Genomic DNA, 14,698 nt, shown 5'->3' with positions numbered 1-14,698 from the left:
TAGAGTGTTGGTTTTTTTTTTTTAAATTTGGATTATTTATTTAACTGTTTAGGTATTCATTATTAAAACATTTCCTCCCCCCCAAAATGATCCCAAATAGCAACTCTGCACATGATAGGGCACGTAGACAGGGGTTCTCTTGCCGGATGAGGGATGTTACTGCCATCTGCTGAGGAAAAAAGAAATCAGAGCACAAATGCCCCATTGCCACACCAGTGGCCATCTGCAGAGATGCTGCCAGCCAGCACAGATTCCCATGGCAATGTGGAGTACATAAATCCTCTATTTTTTTTTCTTGAACTTTGCCTGAAACAAAAATGGAAGAAAAACAAGAAGTCCCAGCGGTTTGTTGCAGACTTTGTGCATCCAGGCTGGGTGTGTTCAGCTATAGAAAGGATGCTAACACTTCCCAGGGCAATGCTTTCATTTCGTGACCAGAATAACACCCAAGTCTCTGCTGCATCATTCAATGGTTAAAGCATTGGGATCACACTGACGGGCTCCTCAGGGTCTGGCACCGAGCTCACCAGAGTTTAGGAAGAGTCTGGATGATGCTCTCAGGCATACGGACTGATTTTTAGGTGGTTCCATGCAGAGCCAACAGCTGCACTCGATGAATCCCTTCGAACTCGGGATGTTCTATGATTTTATGAAAGCAGTCCTGGCTTTCCAGTTGGAATACTAAACACTAAACATGCAGAAGTAAGTCTCGCGGAGGGTCTGATGCCTACAAAAGTCAGGTCGTCCGCTCCCATCTCTGCCTCCGCCGGAGGACCCGTGCTGGGACCCCTGCTGAGATCCCGGCTAAGAGCCCCGCCGCGCCACTCCCAGCCGCAAGAGGGCACCATTCCCCAACGCCCCCGCCGCGATGCGAACCCTGCTCCGCACCGCCTCCCGAATGAGCCCTGGCTGTGAGTGGAGCAAGCTTCTGACTGGCGTTGAGGAGAGCCAATCAGAGCCTGTCACCCTGCTTGAGTTGCGAGCCAATGGGAGGAAGGAGGAAGAAGAGCTGCTCGCCGGAAGTCAGGTGTTGGCGGTTGCAGCGGAGAGCGGCAGGTGGGCAGGTGAGGGAGTGCTTTGTGTGCGCCCTGTGTGCGCGGCCGGCTCCTTGGCCAGCTGCCGCCGGGCTCCTGCCGAGCGCGGCCTCCGCCTTTGTTTCTCTTCAGCAGCGGCCCGGCGAGCCCCGCCGTGCGGCTTTTGGGCCTTCCCGGAGCCTGGCCGTAGCGGTGGGCCGGGCCTTCCTTCTTGTGCCTCTTCACTGGCAGATCTGGTTTGGGAAGCGCTGTGTATTTCAGTAGAAAGCTAACGTGGATTTATTGGAGAGTTTACTATTTTGTGCACGCTGAAGTATCTCCTGTCTGGTGTGTTTTCTCATAGCTAGCTGTATGCTGCTTTCTACATGCTGCATAGTTGTCACATAAGTTATTTAATGTACGTTTCTTTGGTATTTGCTAGGTATTTTCATCTGCAAAAATGGGTGAACCTCAGCAAGTGAGTGCCCTTCCTCCACCTCCAATGCAATATATAAAAGAATATACTGATGAAAACATACGTAAAGGTCTGGCACCGAAGCCACCTCCACCTGTGAAAGACAGTTACATGATGTTTGGTAATCAGTTCCAGTGTGATGACTTAATTATCCGACCCTTGGAAAGCCAGGGTATTGAACGGCTGCATCCGATGCAGTTTGATCACAAAAAGGAATTAAGGAAACTTAACATGTCTATCTTGGTCAACTTTTTGGATCTCTTGGATATCTTGATAAGGAGTCCAGGGAGTATAAAGCGAGAAGAGAAACTGGAGGACCTGAAACTGCTGTTTGTTCATGTGCATCATCTTATAAATGAGTACCGTCCCCACCAAGCTAGGGAGACCCTGAGAGTCATGATGGAAGTGCAGAAACGTCAGCGTCTGGAAACTGCAGAGCGATTTCAGAAGCATTTAGAGAGAGTTGTGGAGATGATTCAGAACTGCCTGGCATCATTGCCTGATGATCTCCCTCATTCAGAGGGAGGACTGGGAGTGAAAACAGAACCAATGGACGCTGATGATGGCAACAGCTGCATTGGACAGAGTGAGAAGCAGAGAGAACGTTCTGGCTGCAAGAGAGATCAGGTTTTAGACAAAGATGCAGCTATGTGTAGCATTATTGATGAAATGACATGAAGGAAGCATTTATTATGTTAGCACACAATACAGAGGCCAGATGGCTGTGAGGGTATATGCTGTATTTTGTTTTTCTGTTGTGCCAGCAGTTGAAACATTCGCACCTACGGTGGGGTGGGTGTGAGTTGCTAAGCAGCTGTAGGTACTTAATATTTTGTATGGGCTGTATGCGTATTGGTAAAAACAACAACGTATGCTTTGTCCTGTGTGGATGCTGTTGAAGTTAGCTTTTTTTTGTAGAACATTGTTTTGTCACTTACAGCTTTCTGGGACATGCTTCATCTTGTAAATGCCTTATGCTGTGGAAGCAGAGGATCTGACTGACTGAAATTGAAGCTGACAGTTCCTGGATTTCAAATAAATGTTAGTTTACATTTGAAATGAGTCTTTTCAGTTACACTATATTAAAAATTAAATCAATGTTAAATCTGGGAAATCTATTCCTGTCTAACTTTGTACTAATGTAACAGTGTGAAAGAGAATTGTTTTGTTATGTATGTGTTGTGGTGTAACTTGTCTTGTTTAGATCTGTGAAGTTGTGGTTCTCTACAGCTAAGTTGATTAAATGGATAATTAGCTTTTATACTAACTGAGAAATCTCAAGTTAGAAAGACTCCTGAAGTCTGTAAAATGGAAGCTAAATCAGTCATGTTTAAAGAGAACTGCAGTTGGATCAAGCTTATGGCAAGTGGAAAAGAGTGATTTGATAATGAAGTGGCTTCTTTACCCAGCTCCTCCTGTCTGTAGCATGATGTTTTCCAAACTTGATGTAGCACCTTAAAAGAAAAAAAGGTTAACTTTGTGGATGAGGGAACTTAGTGAAACTATTTTTAACACTCGTTATGCAAACGATACATGAGATCATTCAGCTGTTTTCAGGCATGCACATTTATTTAAATGAGAAGGTAGATCTTAACTGTTGGGTGGTGGGATTGAGATCAGTGTAGCTAAAGATGAACTGAAGCAAACGGGTGACTCACAGCAGGAACTCATCTGCTATTTCAAGTACGTGTGATGTAAGTAATAGTAAAGAGAAAACATGTTTTTTCAGAAATGTTTATAAATAACTTCATGAAGTTAAAACTTTTGACCTCTATGCAGCTCCCACTCTTTCCTTCTCCCTGAACTGTCTGAACAGTTGTTTTCTAGTACCTAGAACTACTGTGGGTCAGCTGAATTAATTGGGTGTCTGCTTTACAAATGCTCCCCAAGTGGAAGATAGGAAGAAACAGCTTTAGTGTGTTGTGGATAAGCGATCATGCGTGTGGAGTTACTTTGCCACAGATGTTCTAACTCTGCCATTCAATGCTATAGATGCCCAAGGTCTTTTTTTGGTTGTTTTTGTATTTGTTTTTTTTCTTTCACTTTTTATGTTTCTAATGAAGTTGAAGGCCCAAGTGCTGTACTTCCAACTATAGGCTGGGTTCTAACAGTAACCAGTAGTCATAATTAACTACTGGTGAAAGCAATGAAGTAATTGGGGATCGAGTCGTTTAAAATCATAAGACTGCTTTCAACTTTCCAAGAAGTTTCAGCAATAATTTTCTCTATATTCTTTGGGGTCTATCTTTAAGGCAAACCCTGAGATAAATACCTGCAGGAGATCGCGGTACTTTCTGAGCTTTTCTTCAGCCAAAATGGCAACTCTCTTTTGTCACATCAATACAATGATGGCTCTCTTGCAAAAAAACCAACAATTCAACTGTAGCTGCAGTGAAGGCAGTGGGTGATTTATGCCTTGTATGGGAGCTGCATTTCAGATTGTGTAGGATGTGACTCACTGACTTCAAAGTGAAGCTATGAATGTTGTCTCTTCTAATTAGCTGACTCATGATGATGAGGTCTTTCTTAACCTCAAAAAAAGAAAAAAAAAAAACAAACCTTCTGATGTTGCTGTTGGATGTGATGATGATACTTGAAGTATTCTATTTCTGTGAAATGTTAATGTATGAAGTGAATCGGATTATAAAATTACAAAACTCAGGAGGATAAAGGTAATGTCGGATGTTAAGAAGAGTGAACAAAATGCTGCTTTAAAACAACAACAAGCTGGTTCTTTTATAACACCAAGTGAGCTCGGGGATAAATGCAGTTGTTTGAAACAGGGAAGGCAAGTGTGTTGTCAGTGAGCAAAAAGGGGAAGTTTTGATCATTCAGAGGGAGGAAAAACAAAGCTAAACTCTGTTGTTGCAGGGCAGTCCCAGGATACTGCTGGTAATGGTCAGCACAATGTCTGTAAAAGCTGCCTACAGTGTCCTGTCTCCCCAGAAGCAGGAGCAGCAGAGAGGAAGTGTGTTCTTGTCCAGTCATAAATCTGCACGCACAGGTTGCCCTTTCTCCCTCTTCCATCCATTTCCAGCAGATATGTTGCTGGTGTAGCTCTGCCACTTGGCTGCATTTATTTGTTAGTTCTAAAAAGTCATTCCTTGCCACTTAATTTGTCTGTATAAAAAGCAGATCATCTGTTTCAGCAGAGAACGTGAATTTGCTATGGATCATGTTTGATCACAGCTGCAGTTCTGAATCAGACTGAATGATATTAAGACTCCATGTCCTCACTCAGGGCAACCCAGAGTGGCCAGAAAAACCATTTTTTAAGTAACACATTTCTCCTAGTGACCACTGTTGCCACCCAGCTTTTCAGATGGCTTCTGTGCTGTGTGTTACTCGGTATGGTAAAAGCTCAGAATCATGCCGAACTTCTAAGAGCTGAGTGATGAGAGGCTGCAGCTCTGTTTAGTCTACACCTGTGAAGTGGAAGCTTCCAGTATTCCTGCTGTAAAGGATATCACATTTGTTTAAAGTAGCAATGTTAGAAGCAGAATTTAGGATTAGATGCTGGTTTAATAATTCCTAAGACCCTCTTACATTGCTGAATGATTTCTGTTTACTGGTCTGCTACACATCTTATGTAATCTCTTCTGGGTGTGGGAACCCATCTTGAGGCAATGGATTATTGGTGGTGACAGCTTGGTGGTACTAACAGTTTAACCTGCTATAAGCAAGTAGATCTGGGGGGGAAAAAAGAGAAGTAGATTTCTGAAGTGCTGCTGAGTATTTTAACCTTATAGTCAAACCACAGTCAGCAAGCATTCAGCTGCATGCGTTCTCAGCAGCAGCAGCGTCAGTGACTAACAGACTAACCACAGGAAAGGCAATCCTGATCAAACCAAAGGGCATCATCCTGTTTGAAGCTGACGTGCTAGTACTGAGAAGTAAAACCAGCAGTTTATGAAAACGATAGTTTATTTTGAATGTAGGTGCATAAAGAGTGAATAAGAGCATTCCTCATCCTCAGCTACAATGTCTTCTCATTACTTCCTGGACTGGATCCTTCTGATCTGGCTTACAGGTAACTCAGTGGGTGTGAAAAATAGCTGGAAGCAGATGGAAGGGAGGTAACGTGCATCAGTGCTTCTTGGGGGCTGCAGAGAGATTCTGGGTTACGGTGGTAAGAGTGTTGCATTGCACAGCAATTGCTGTTTTGCATATTCAGTAAAACTTTATCACAGTATTCTGACGATCATATCTCCCTTTTAAAGCAGAGCTATTGGTACAGGCAGATGGACACGAAACATTTGGTAGGATATGTTCAACAGACAAAAAAGAGACTACAGATACTTTTCTTCTAGTTTTTTCTAAAGCCTTTTATGATGAGATTCATTTAGAGTTTCCTTTTTGTATTAAATAAAATGCATTATTGTCAGGGATTAGTTCCTGGCACGTTACTGTGGCAAAATCTTTGCATAAGACTTACTTATAATTATTATAGCATAGTTTAGGAAAAACATGGCTGAGATGAAATTGGGCAGGACTGCTTTTTCCCAAGGAACAATGGCAATGAAGCCAGGCGCTGCTTGGGATCCATTGGCACAAGTTGAGCTACCTGCTGAGTGCAGCACCCTTGCCAGTGATATGCAGGGACTTTGATTAGAGATGATTAGTTGCTAGACTATTTCCTACTTCCATCCTTGCCGCAGTGAATTCTATCCCTGAAATGTTAATGTGGGTAAATCAACATCTTTGCACTTTGGATCCCATGCTGTGGGAACTGAATGGGTTAGAAGCTTGGGAAGAATGAGGGGGGATTTTAAGCTAGGGAAAAAAAGAAGGTACAGAAGTTTTTAGGAAAGCTCTGGAAGATCTCTTCTGATAGGCACAACCCAAATCCTTTCTTAGCGAAAGAAAAAAGGAAATGCACAGCTATAATGCTGGTGAAAACTGCCTTTCAGTGGCTTTTTACTGAAAGTGAGGAAGGGTTTCCTACTCTAGTTTTAATGAAAAATGATGCCTTTCTGTTCTCCCATGCCTGGTTTGGATTAAATCTAAGCTAAGAGAAAAACCAAGACCCATTGACCTGGATGCGGCTGAAGAGAAGCCACGGAGCTGTGCAGGTCCAAACTCCATTCTCTCTTCACCTTTTTGCCTGCTGCACGCGACCTTTTAATGTTTGTGTTTCTGTCCACAGGCCCTACGGTGTCAGGACTGCTGGTGAAGGGAGAGGTTGGTCAGAACATCACCGTGCCCTGCTTTTACACGGTTAGGACAGAACATGACATCACCTCAGTGTGCTGGGGCCGTGATGCCTGCCCCCCTTCCAAATGTTCTCGCCCCATTATCTGGACAGATGGGAGGAAGGTGACAGAGGGGTACCACACAAAGTATGTGCTGAAAGGGAACCTGCTGAAGGGCAACGTGTCCCTCACCATCCTGAATGCCCAGGAAACAGACAGTGGGACGTATTGCTGCCGTGTGGAGATCCCAGGGTGGTTCAATGACAAGACAACCAACCTCCAGGTGGTGGTTGAGAGAGGTGAGTGCTGTCACAGTGACTGCTGCTCTGTTTGGAGTTTGAAGCTTGTGGAGGAAGCGATTTCTGTCATCATCCATAGAATCAGTCTTTAGCATCTGGCAGACCTGCCGTTAGTTGGGTGAAAGCTAATCTGCCTTTGAGAACGTTGTATTCACTGCAGTAATAACAATAAAAAAGCAAACAACGAAGGCAGTGGTGCTTTGTTTAATGGTATGCAGTGCTACTGAGTTTCCTTGGAAGCACTATTTATAGAAATGAAGAATGAGGGCACTGTAGGGTATCTGAAGTGCCGTACTTGCGGCTTTACACAAAGATAATGTTTCATCTTTTTCTGCGGGGTTTCAGGGTAAAGCCCAGGGATACGCAAATAGCACTGACAATTTTTCTTTAAGGAAACTCTTCTTTTGGTTTTAGTTCATCTCTACTTGTGAAAAAAAACGTGATAACATAAGGAACAATTGTTTCACAGGTGTGTGCCTGGTTTGAGCACGCTCTTATAGAAACATTTTCTCTTTTTTCACTGCATGGATGGACATTAATTATAATGCCTGTTGTTTGTTTCTCTAACACCAGCTAGGGTCCCTACTGCAACTCCTCTCACTCACACCTCTCCACCGACCTCAGGTAACTTTTTTCCAAGTATTAATGGCAATAGCATATGCAAATGGACATCTTAAAAAAGAAACAAAATGACAGATGATAGAAATATCTTGGCTAAACTTTACTGAACCTGCCATAGGACTTGAGATCAGAACTTGGCCTGTAAATTCTACCTCATATTATTTAGAGGCTTAGCACAAGGAACTTGTATGTTGTTCCCAGGTGTTGGGCTTAACTAGATGCTTCATTGGTGCTTCAAGTGTTGTTTTACCTGTGGCTGTTTCAGGATATGTTTTCTCTGTGGTATAAAGTCTCACCTTGTCATCCAGAAGTGCATCCCGTGAACAATAAAACACAAGGTTTTAGGATCTGTGTGTGTGCTCACTATTTAATCAAAGCACTTGTTGGTTAAGGTTAAGTAACAAAGAACTGTGTTGCTGGGTTGGTTCAAACATATATCTAGTTCAGGATCCCATCTCCATTAGCTGTCAACTGCAGAAAATTGAGGAGGAATATAGAAACAGCAGAAATGTTATGATACAACATATTGTATTGTAAGTATTCTTTTACCCTGCTGTTGCCTGTGTCTCAGAGGTTGCCCACATCCCCTGCAGTCTATGCATAGTCTCAAGTGAGGCCCATCATTGTGATGGAATATCCATTCCTTACTCAGCTTTGATTCCACTGTGTGTATCTATAGATGTCTGTCATATAACCACTCAGCTTCTTTTTTTAAATCTGAAAAAGCCAACATTAATATCCAGTACTCACAGCAGAGTTCGTAGTTAATAACAGCTTAATGGCAGGATTTTGAAAGAAAAATCAGGGATGCTATTTTATCTATCCCTCAATCTCAAACGTTACCAGTTGAGCAACACTAAAATGTTACAACACTTGCATTTCCTTCTTGGAAGAAGAAGTGAAAATGTTCTCAAACCATTTCTATTCTTGTTGCAAATGATATGGCTTCCAGTCTCAGCTCTCATGGGTTTTCTTAACCATGTGACATCCTCCTTAGCTGCCGGGGAGCAATTTTTTGAGAATACAAGTTAATTTCTGCATGGGGACACTTAAAAAGATGGGTGTCTGTGTTCCTCTGATGTAGGGATGTTCCAGCATCTGTCTTGAAAAAGAGGACAGTGAAGCAGGTGATCCTCACTCTTCAAAATGCAGCTTATGACATAAGGTTAACCATTTATAACATGAAAGGAGCCACCTGGGATTGTCATAACGTGAATAGAAGATTTTGTTTTCAGGAGGGTTTTGTATCATCTGACAGCACACAGAGAAACGGTGACGGATGATGCGGATAACAAAGCAGTTTGTAGCTCTATTTTAAATATTGAAAACTGCTCTGGGAAATTACCTCAAAATCCACTGCATGCCCTATGCAAATGTATCACACTTCAGTCGGCTGTTTATTGTATAGCTGTGATCTGGGACTTCAAAAGTACAGCTTGCTATCTGCAGCTCTCCACCAATTTGTCTTCCAAGGCCCTGAGCTGGTGTTTATCAATTTTCATCAAATAATCTAGTTTTACATCCACTGCCTCCTCTGATCTATGATAGGGATCCAGAGCCCAACTCCATCTTTTTAGGCTCCGTGTTGAAATAATAGCAGGTGTTTCCTGGAAGGATTTCAAAGCTCTGAAAAGGGCACTGGAGGGATTTTGCAATGCCTTTGTATGGCACAACATCTTTATAATATACACAGCAAAGACTCCAGACAGTGGTACTTAGGTTCAATGGTCTCAGGTCAGTAGCATACATTCTTTGTCCAAGCAGAATGGTTTCCTGTGAGAGTGATATGTTGGTTTGTCTTGCTTTTGCTCAGCTCCTGGGAGTGCCAGTGAAACGTCCTTTACTGTCAGAACGTGGCCACCAGTTTCTCTTTCAGAAGCTCCTGAGACTGTAAGCATCACTGTTGTGCTATACTGAGATGATGTGCTTAGACATCGGAAGTTACTGGGTGATTCCTGCAGTTAAATTACAGCATTTTGTTTTGATTGCAAAATAACAGATATTTTCTTACAGTCTGCATATTTAATGCTTACAAAAGAATGCTTATGGGGTCATTATGAAAGGGAGAAAGCAAACTGCTTTGCTTGCAAAAACTGTTTCCTTCCTACTAAAGAGGGAAGACCTTTAGCAACATCTGTATTGCCTTTCAGGCCTCTGGTTCCCACTCAAGCATCTCAGACTACCCAGAAGTAACCTCCAGCCTGCAGGTACCGGCAGGACATGGGGAAGGGTTAAAAATGGACCACATGACAGCACAGGGATCTACCTGCCACGCGTGTGTACGGGGTTCAAGCTCACAGCCCTATCTGCCCTGCTGAGTCCTCCAGCTCATGCTGTGTGTTAATGGGCAGTAGCATCATCTTAATTTTTGTCAGGAAGGCAAACAGCCAAGCTACCATTTGGGAAGCTCTGATGTTATGTCCTGCAAGGTAGTATGTATGTGGGCATTCATATTGCTGCACATGCAGAAAGTCAGGGACTGCACTACCTTTCAGCATCTTCCCAGCTCTTAGGGAGTGGTTGGATACCTATCAGCTGGCTTCCGGAAGTTGTGCTGAAAGGTGAAGGCATGTTCACATCCTGGGATAAAGCTCCACATAACTACTGAGTAAGCTGGCAAAAAAGTGAGGCAGAGGGAAAACAGCAGGGGATATTTAATCTTACGATTAAATAAAGATATTCACCAAACAGTATTAAATGTTAGGCTTCTTCCTTGGGCTGAAAGGAACCAGGAACAAATGTGAACAAATGGGACTGGTCATAACCTCAGGTTCTTTGACGGTGTTAAGGAGTAACATATTTAACAGCAGGGTTCAACACAAGTGTTGTGAATTCTTGAAACTAGTATCTCAAGTTGGGCTCTTGCTCCCAAGTGCATTTTAATTGCAGCTTTACAAAATGCACAAATGTCCTCTGAGTCCTGCATAGGATTTATGCTCTGAGTTCCACTGACACTAATTTGTTTTGTGTTTGACAGAATTCATCCATATCAACTCACAGTCAGCAGTATTCAGAAAAGAGTGTTTACCTCAGAACTGGATTGTGCGTGGGGTTTCTGCTCATCCTCGGTTTGGGTCTGTTCCTAGGTAGACGTAAGTACTTCTCAGAGGCAGTTATTCAGGTGTGGGTTGGGTACATTGAATCACAGCTGTGACTTTGCCACACGTGTCTCCTGTGCCATGAAAGTGAGCTTATGTCCCCCTTACCTGGAGCTGGTGAGGAGACGTGGTACAAACCCACATCCCCTGCGCTGCTCCTTTCCTCGTGGGCACTGCCTGTGTTGTCCCTGACCTTCTCAATGATAAGGAAGGAGGCCCTGGTTTCATGTCACTATACCCAGTGTTTTTCATGTGCCAGACTTTCTCCTTAAATGCTCTTGGTCAGATGAAACCACATGAATTTAACTTCATGGAACTTATGGGGATTTCCTATACTGAAAACCTCGGCTTAAAGTTCCCTAATTTCGTTTCCTGCACTTTTTTTTTTTTTGGCTAAACCTGTAACTTTACTTATTTAGGATGGTTTAAAGAACAATGTTTATTTTTCTTTATTTTCATTCTGGATCATCCTTAGGGTATTTACGCAATATGAAGAAACTGAGTAAGTTTGCAAGGTAAGTATTCTATTTCTGCTTCAGCTAATAGGACAAACTAGTCCCACAGGGAGTTGCTGTGATTCCTGCTAGATGCATGATGACTGTACATACTCTAATTTGATTTTCTTTTAATCTCAAATTAATAAGAAACATTGCAAAAGAAATTAATAAATCCTGCTACTCATCCTTAGTTTATAAACAAAAAATGAGTCTAACTGTCAATTCAGTTCATTAGGGAGCAGGGAAAATTCAAGTGTGGGTTGTCTCATAAATGGAAAAATGATTCATTATCAATTGTATTTAAATAAGTGCTTTTGCATATTTTACAATTTTTCCAGTGAGCTGGTTCATTTAACAGTCTGCTCTTTTGTGTTTCTATTGTCTGTTGTTTAACAGCCTTGTTTTTACTCATGTGTGCAGCTCTGTTGCATTTTGGAGACCAGAACGTGCTGGGAACCAAAGTGCCTTGGAAGTTGAGATCCACGCAGAGGAAAACATTTACACAATACACTAAGGACTGTATGCATGCTTTCCTTTGTCATCTCTGGGACTTTAAATATTTTCCAAAATGTTAGCTGCTCCCTCTGCAGTGTGCCTGAACTACTAAAGCATCACTCATATCATTCTAATAAAGCAAATAAAAGCTACAATGCTAATTAAAAACTTTTATCAAGCTTGTTCCAGGAACAGAAACCCTACTGGCTTGAATGGAAATTTCCAGATTCCATTTATCAAACCATAAGGAAAGTTACCACATACAAGGGGGAATGGCTTTAAATTAAAAGAGGGGAGATTTAGGTGAGATGTTAGGAAGAAATTCTTTACTCAGAGAGAGGCCATCACATGCAGAGCTGTGGGTGCCCCTTTCCTGGAGATGCTCAGAGCCAGGTGGGATGGGGCAGCCTGAGCTGGTGAGGGGGTTGGGACTGGATAGACTTTAAAGTCCCCCTCCAACCTAAACCATTCAATGATACAGTCTGCTTCAGATTCTCTCTAACTTTCAGAAAAAAGAAAGGGGCAGGATGACTATTCAATCGCAAAAGGAAAACCACCAAAAGGAAGACCACAGTCTTAAAATTTGTCTCTATCATGTAATATATCCCTTGCTACAAAACAGTCATCTGAGGGGGAAGAAACCTCATAGCTGCTTTGGCACAGACAGCAGATGGAAAACCTTGGTAGTAATAGTATGTCAAAATACCTTTCATTAAGTTGGGCATGCCCATTCTGGATAACAGCTGTGTGTTAATTCCTGCCTACCCATGGTTAAAGCTGGAGGGGCTGCTGGTGCTCACCCCCTCATGGGGGTATTGTTGGAGCTTATGGAATACTCACAGCTTGCTTTCAGAGAAGTGTGACTAAGTGCATTTTCCTCTGCAAAACGCATCACTTTCTTGCTGCGGCTTTCTCCTTGGGCCCTTGTTTGCCCTGAGATGTTCTTAGGGTGGAAAATTTCCTTTCCAGCTCTCTAAAGCAACCAAGTAAACAGAACTACTCTGTAGTTTTCTGCTCTTTCAGGCGGGAGAGCGACCAGCTCTCACCAAGTATTACTGGGTGCAAATTACACCCTGCAGCTCAGCCCACGCAGCAACGTGCAATACCTAAAGCACACATTGCTGCCATAAAGGGCAGCAGGCTTAGAGCTAACGTTGTCATTAAGATTATTTACAAAGGAGTCGTACATACAACAAAGCTACATCAACCATTAAGGCATAAAGGAACAATAATAGAGTCAGTAGATGTTATGTTAACAGCTGAGACACTTGGTCGTGGTCTGGTTGTGCTGTTATGGGGAGCTGAGGTCAGTGGAGCAGCTACACCTCCTGTCCTCAATTGGCAACCAGCTCTGCCATTTGCTTTCTTCATGTCATCTGCTGTCTTGTATAAGAAGATACTGAGACTAGAGTGGTTCTGTTAGTTTAAGATTGTATTTATTTGTTTGACAATTAGCAATAACTACTAATCTAGCATCAGTAGTAGCCCCTCTGTAGACATTGCTTTCTGTCTGGTTGGTTGATAGGTCACTGCTGTGGGCTACAGCCCATAGCCAGAGCTGGAGGAAGTCTGACCTGATTTCTGAACCAGAGCTCAGAAAATATCTTCAGCAATTTCTACTTCCTGAAGCTTTTGCCAAATTAATAATCTTCACAGGGATTCAGACAAGAAGTGAGGGGTTTCCAAAACCATCTGATTCCAACCATTTGTACTTTTAAGGAGTCTGAGGTCTGCTGATAATGAAAGGTACTTGCCCATTAGGAGTTTTTTCCTTGGTATTACAGACAAATTCAGACTTATTTTTGTATCAGAGAGTTTTGATGCAAAATAATGTCCACTCATGTCGGTGCATCTTAGAATAGGTATTTCAAAATGATCCCCAGAGTTGTACAGGTGGCATTTGAGCCTATTCACCCATTAAGAGGTTTTCCAACTGCACACAGCTGACAGCCTACTGAGCTAACAAGCTGCAGAGCAGTCTGTCCTTCCTTTTCTGCCTGCAAGAAGCCACTAGATAGCAGTATAGATACAGAAAGCAAGGCATGTTTTTCTGGTTCTTCCCAGCATACTTGAATCTGATGGATTCTGGATGGCCTTTTTCAATGCCCAGTCTTGGTAAGGAAGCAAAGCTGAATGATGCCATGCTTGTCTATTCCTTCCCTAGTTGTTTAGAACAGGCTGGCTAATCCTGATTTGAGAAACTTCATTGAAATTAGTAGCTGGATAAAGACCCAAATTAGTGTCCCAGGTGGGATTCGGCTGCTCCTTGCATTGGCATTAGCTGAGCATTGGCTCATGATCACTGTATGATGGTGAGTGATAGGAGAGGAAGGAGGAGCTAGGACCTGCTGTAGAGGAAAAGTATCTGGGATATTGAACACGTTAGGCTTCATCAGATCGTCACAGAACAGCTGGAGCTGCTCGTACTTGGCATTGTATGAGTTGTACCTGGTAGAACACTGCCAGTCAGGTATTTTACTGATTGCTGGCTAAAGTGCCTTATGGTATTGACAGTAGGATACTATTGTTGTGTCTATTCCTACTGATTGCTGTTATGCTACACTGAAGCATCCCTTCAGAATAAATTCAGAAGAGTTCTTTGAGATTCGTGCTCCTTGAATCTGCCACTGAACTGTCTATTGCAGCATTGGATGGCTATCTGCTGGTGAAAGAAGCAAGGCATTCTGGCTTAGCTGCAATCTAGTCTACTGGGGATCTACTTCTTGCTATGAATAACATGGTGGTGTGATGGATGAGGATGTCAACAGGTCTGCAAACATAGGAATCATTCTCTCATGCTAGTTTGGGAGTGGGGATGGTATCGAAAAGTTCATCTCTTCATGCCACTCAAGATTTTGTAGACCTGTATCTCTTCCTGACTTGATATGGACCATTCACTTATTCCAGCTGTGGAAGCTCTTCCTTTTTTTTTTTTCACCATTCTTTTTGGCCTTCCTCAAACTGTTCTTGGTTCTAATATTTGCTTTTTTTTAAGTAGAGGGAACTAG

At 42.7% G+C, this 14,698-nt stretch overlaps 2 protein-coding genes across 6 annotated transcripts; both read left to right on the top strand.

The window, feature by feature from the left end:
* The first annotated feature begins 986 nt into the window (after positions 1-986).
* Positions 987-2,547, top strand: MED7 (mediator complex subunit 7). 2 transcript variants are annotated; one of them, XM_052684688.1, is made up of 2 exons: positions 987-1,064; positions 1,456-2,547. In XM_052684688.1, the coding sequence occupies exons 1-2, from the start codon at positions 987-989 to the stop codon at positions 2,164-2,166; spliced, it is 789 nt and encodes a 262-aa protein (XP_052540648.1). In that variant the 3' UTR covers positions 2,167-2,547. The 2 variants fall into 2 exon arrangements, with proteins under 2 accessions (XP_052540648.1, XP_052540649.1); XM_052684689.1 differs by lacking the exon at positions 987-1,064 and adding an exon at positions 1,109-1,270.
* A 2,179-nt stretch (positions 2,548-4,726) lies between these two features.
* LOC128081443 (hepatitis A virus cellular receptor 1 homolog) lies at positions 4,727-11,845 on the top strand. Of its 4 annotated transcripts, XM_052684683.1 has the most exons (8): positions 4,904-5,518; positions 6,635-6,979; positions 7,553-7,603; positions 9,414-9,490; positions 9,751-9,807; positions 10,578-10,692; positions 11,174-11,213; positions 11,616-11,845. In XM_052684683.1, the coding sequence occupies exons 1-8, from the start codon at positions 5,470-5,472 to the stop codon at positions 11,707-11,709; spliced, it is 828 nt and encodes a 275-aa protein (XP_052540643.1). In that variant the 5' UTR covers positions 4,904-5,469; the 3' UTR covers positions 11,710-11,845. The 4 variants fall into 4 exon arrangements, with proteins under 4 accessions (XP_052540645.1, XP_052540646.1, XP_052540643.1 ...); XM_052684685.1 differs by lacking the exon at positions 9,751-9,807 and having other exon boundaries at positions 4,727-5,518; XM_052684684.1 differs by lacking the exon at positions 7,553-7,603 and having other exon boundaries at positions 4,910-5,518.
* Positions 11,846-14,698: the final 2,853 nt, after the last annotated feature.

This window comes from Tympanuchus pallidicinctus, unplaced genomic scaffold, assembly GCF_026119805.1.
Source record: "Tympanuchus pallidicinctus isolate F22 unplaced genomic scaffold, pur_lepc_1.0 scaffold21, whole genome shotgun sequence".
Classification (NCBI taxonomy): Eukaryota; Metazoa; Chordata; class Aves; order Galliformes; family Phasianidae; genus Tympanuchus; species Tympanuchus pallidicinctus.
The sequence above is the reverse complement of the archived record's forward strand: the minus strand, read 5'-3'. Positions and strand labels throughout refer to the sequence as shown.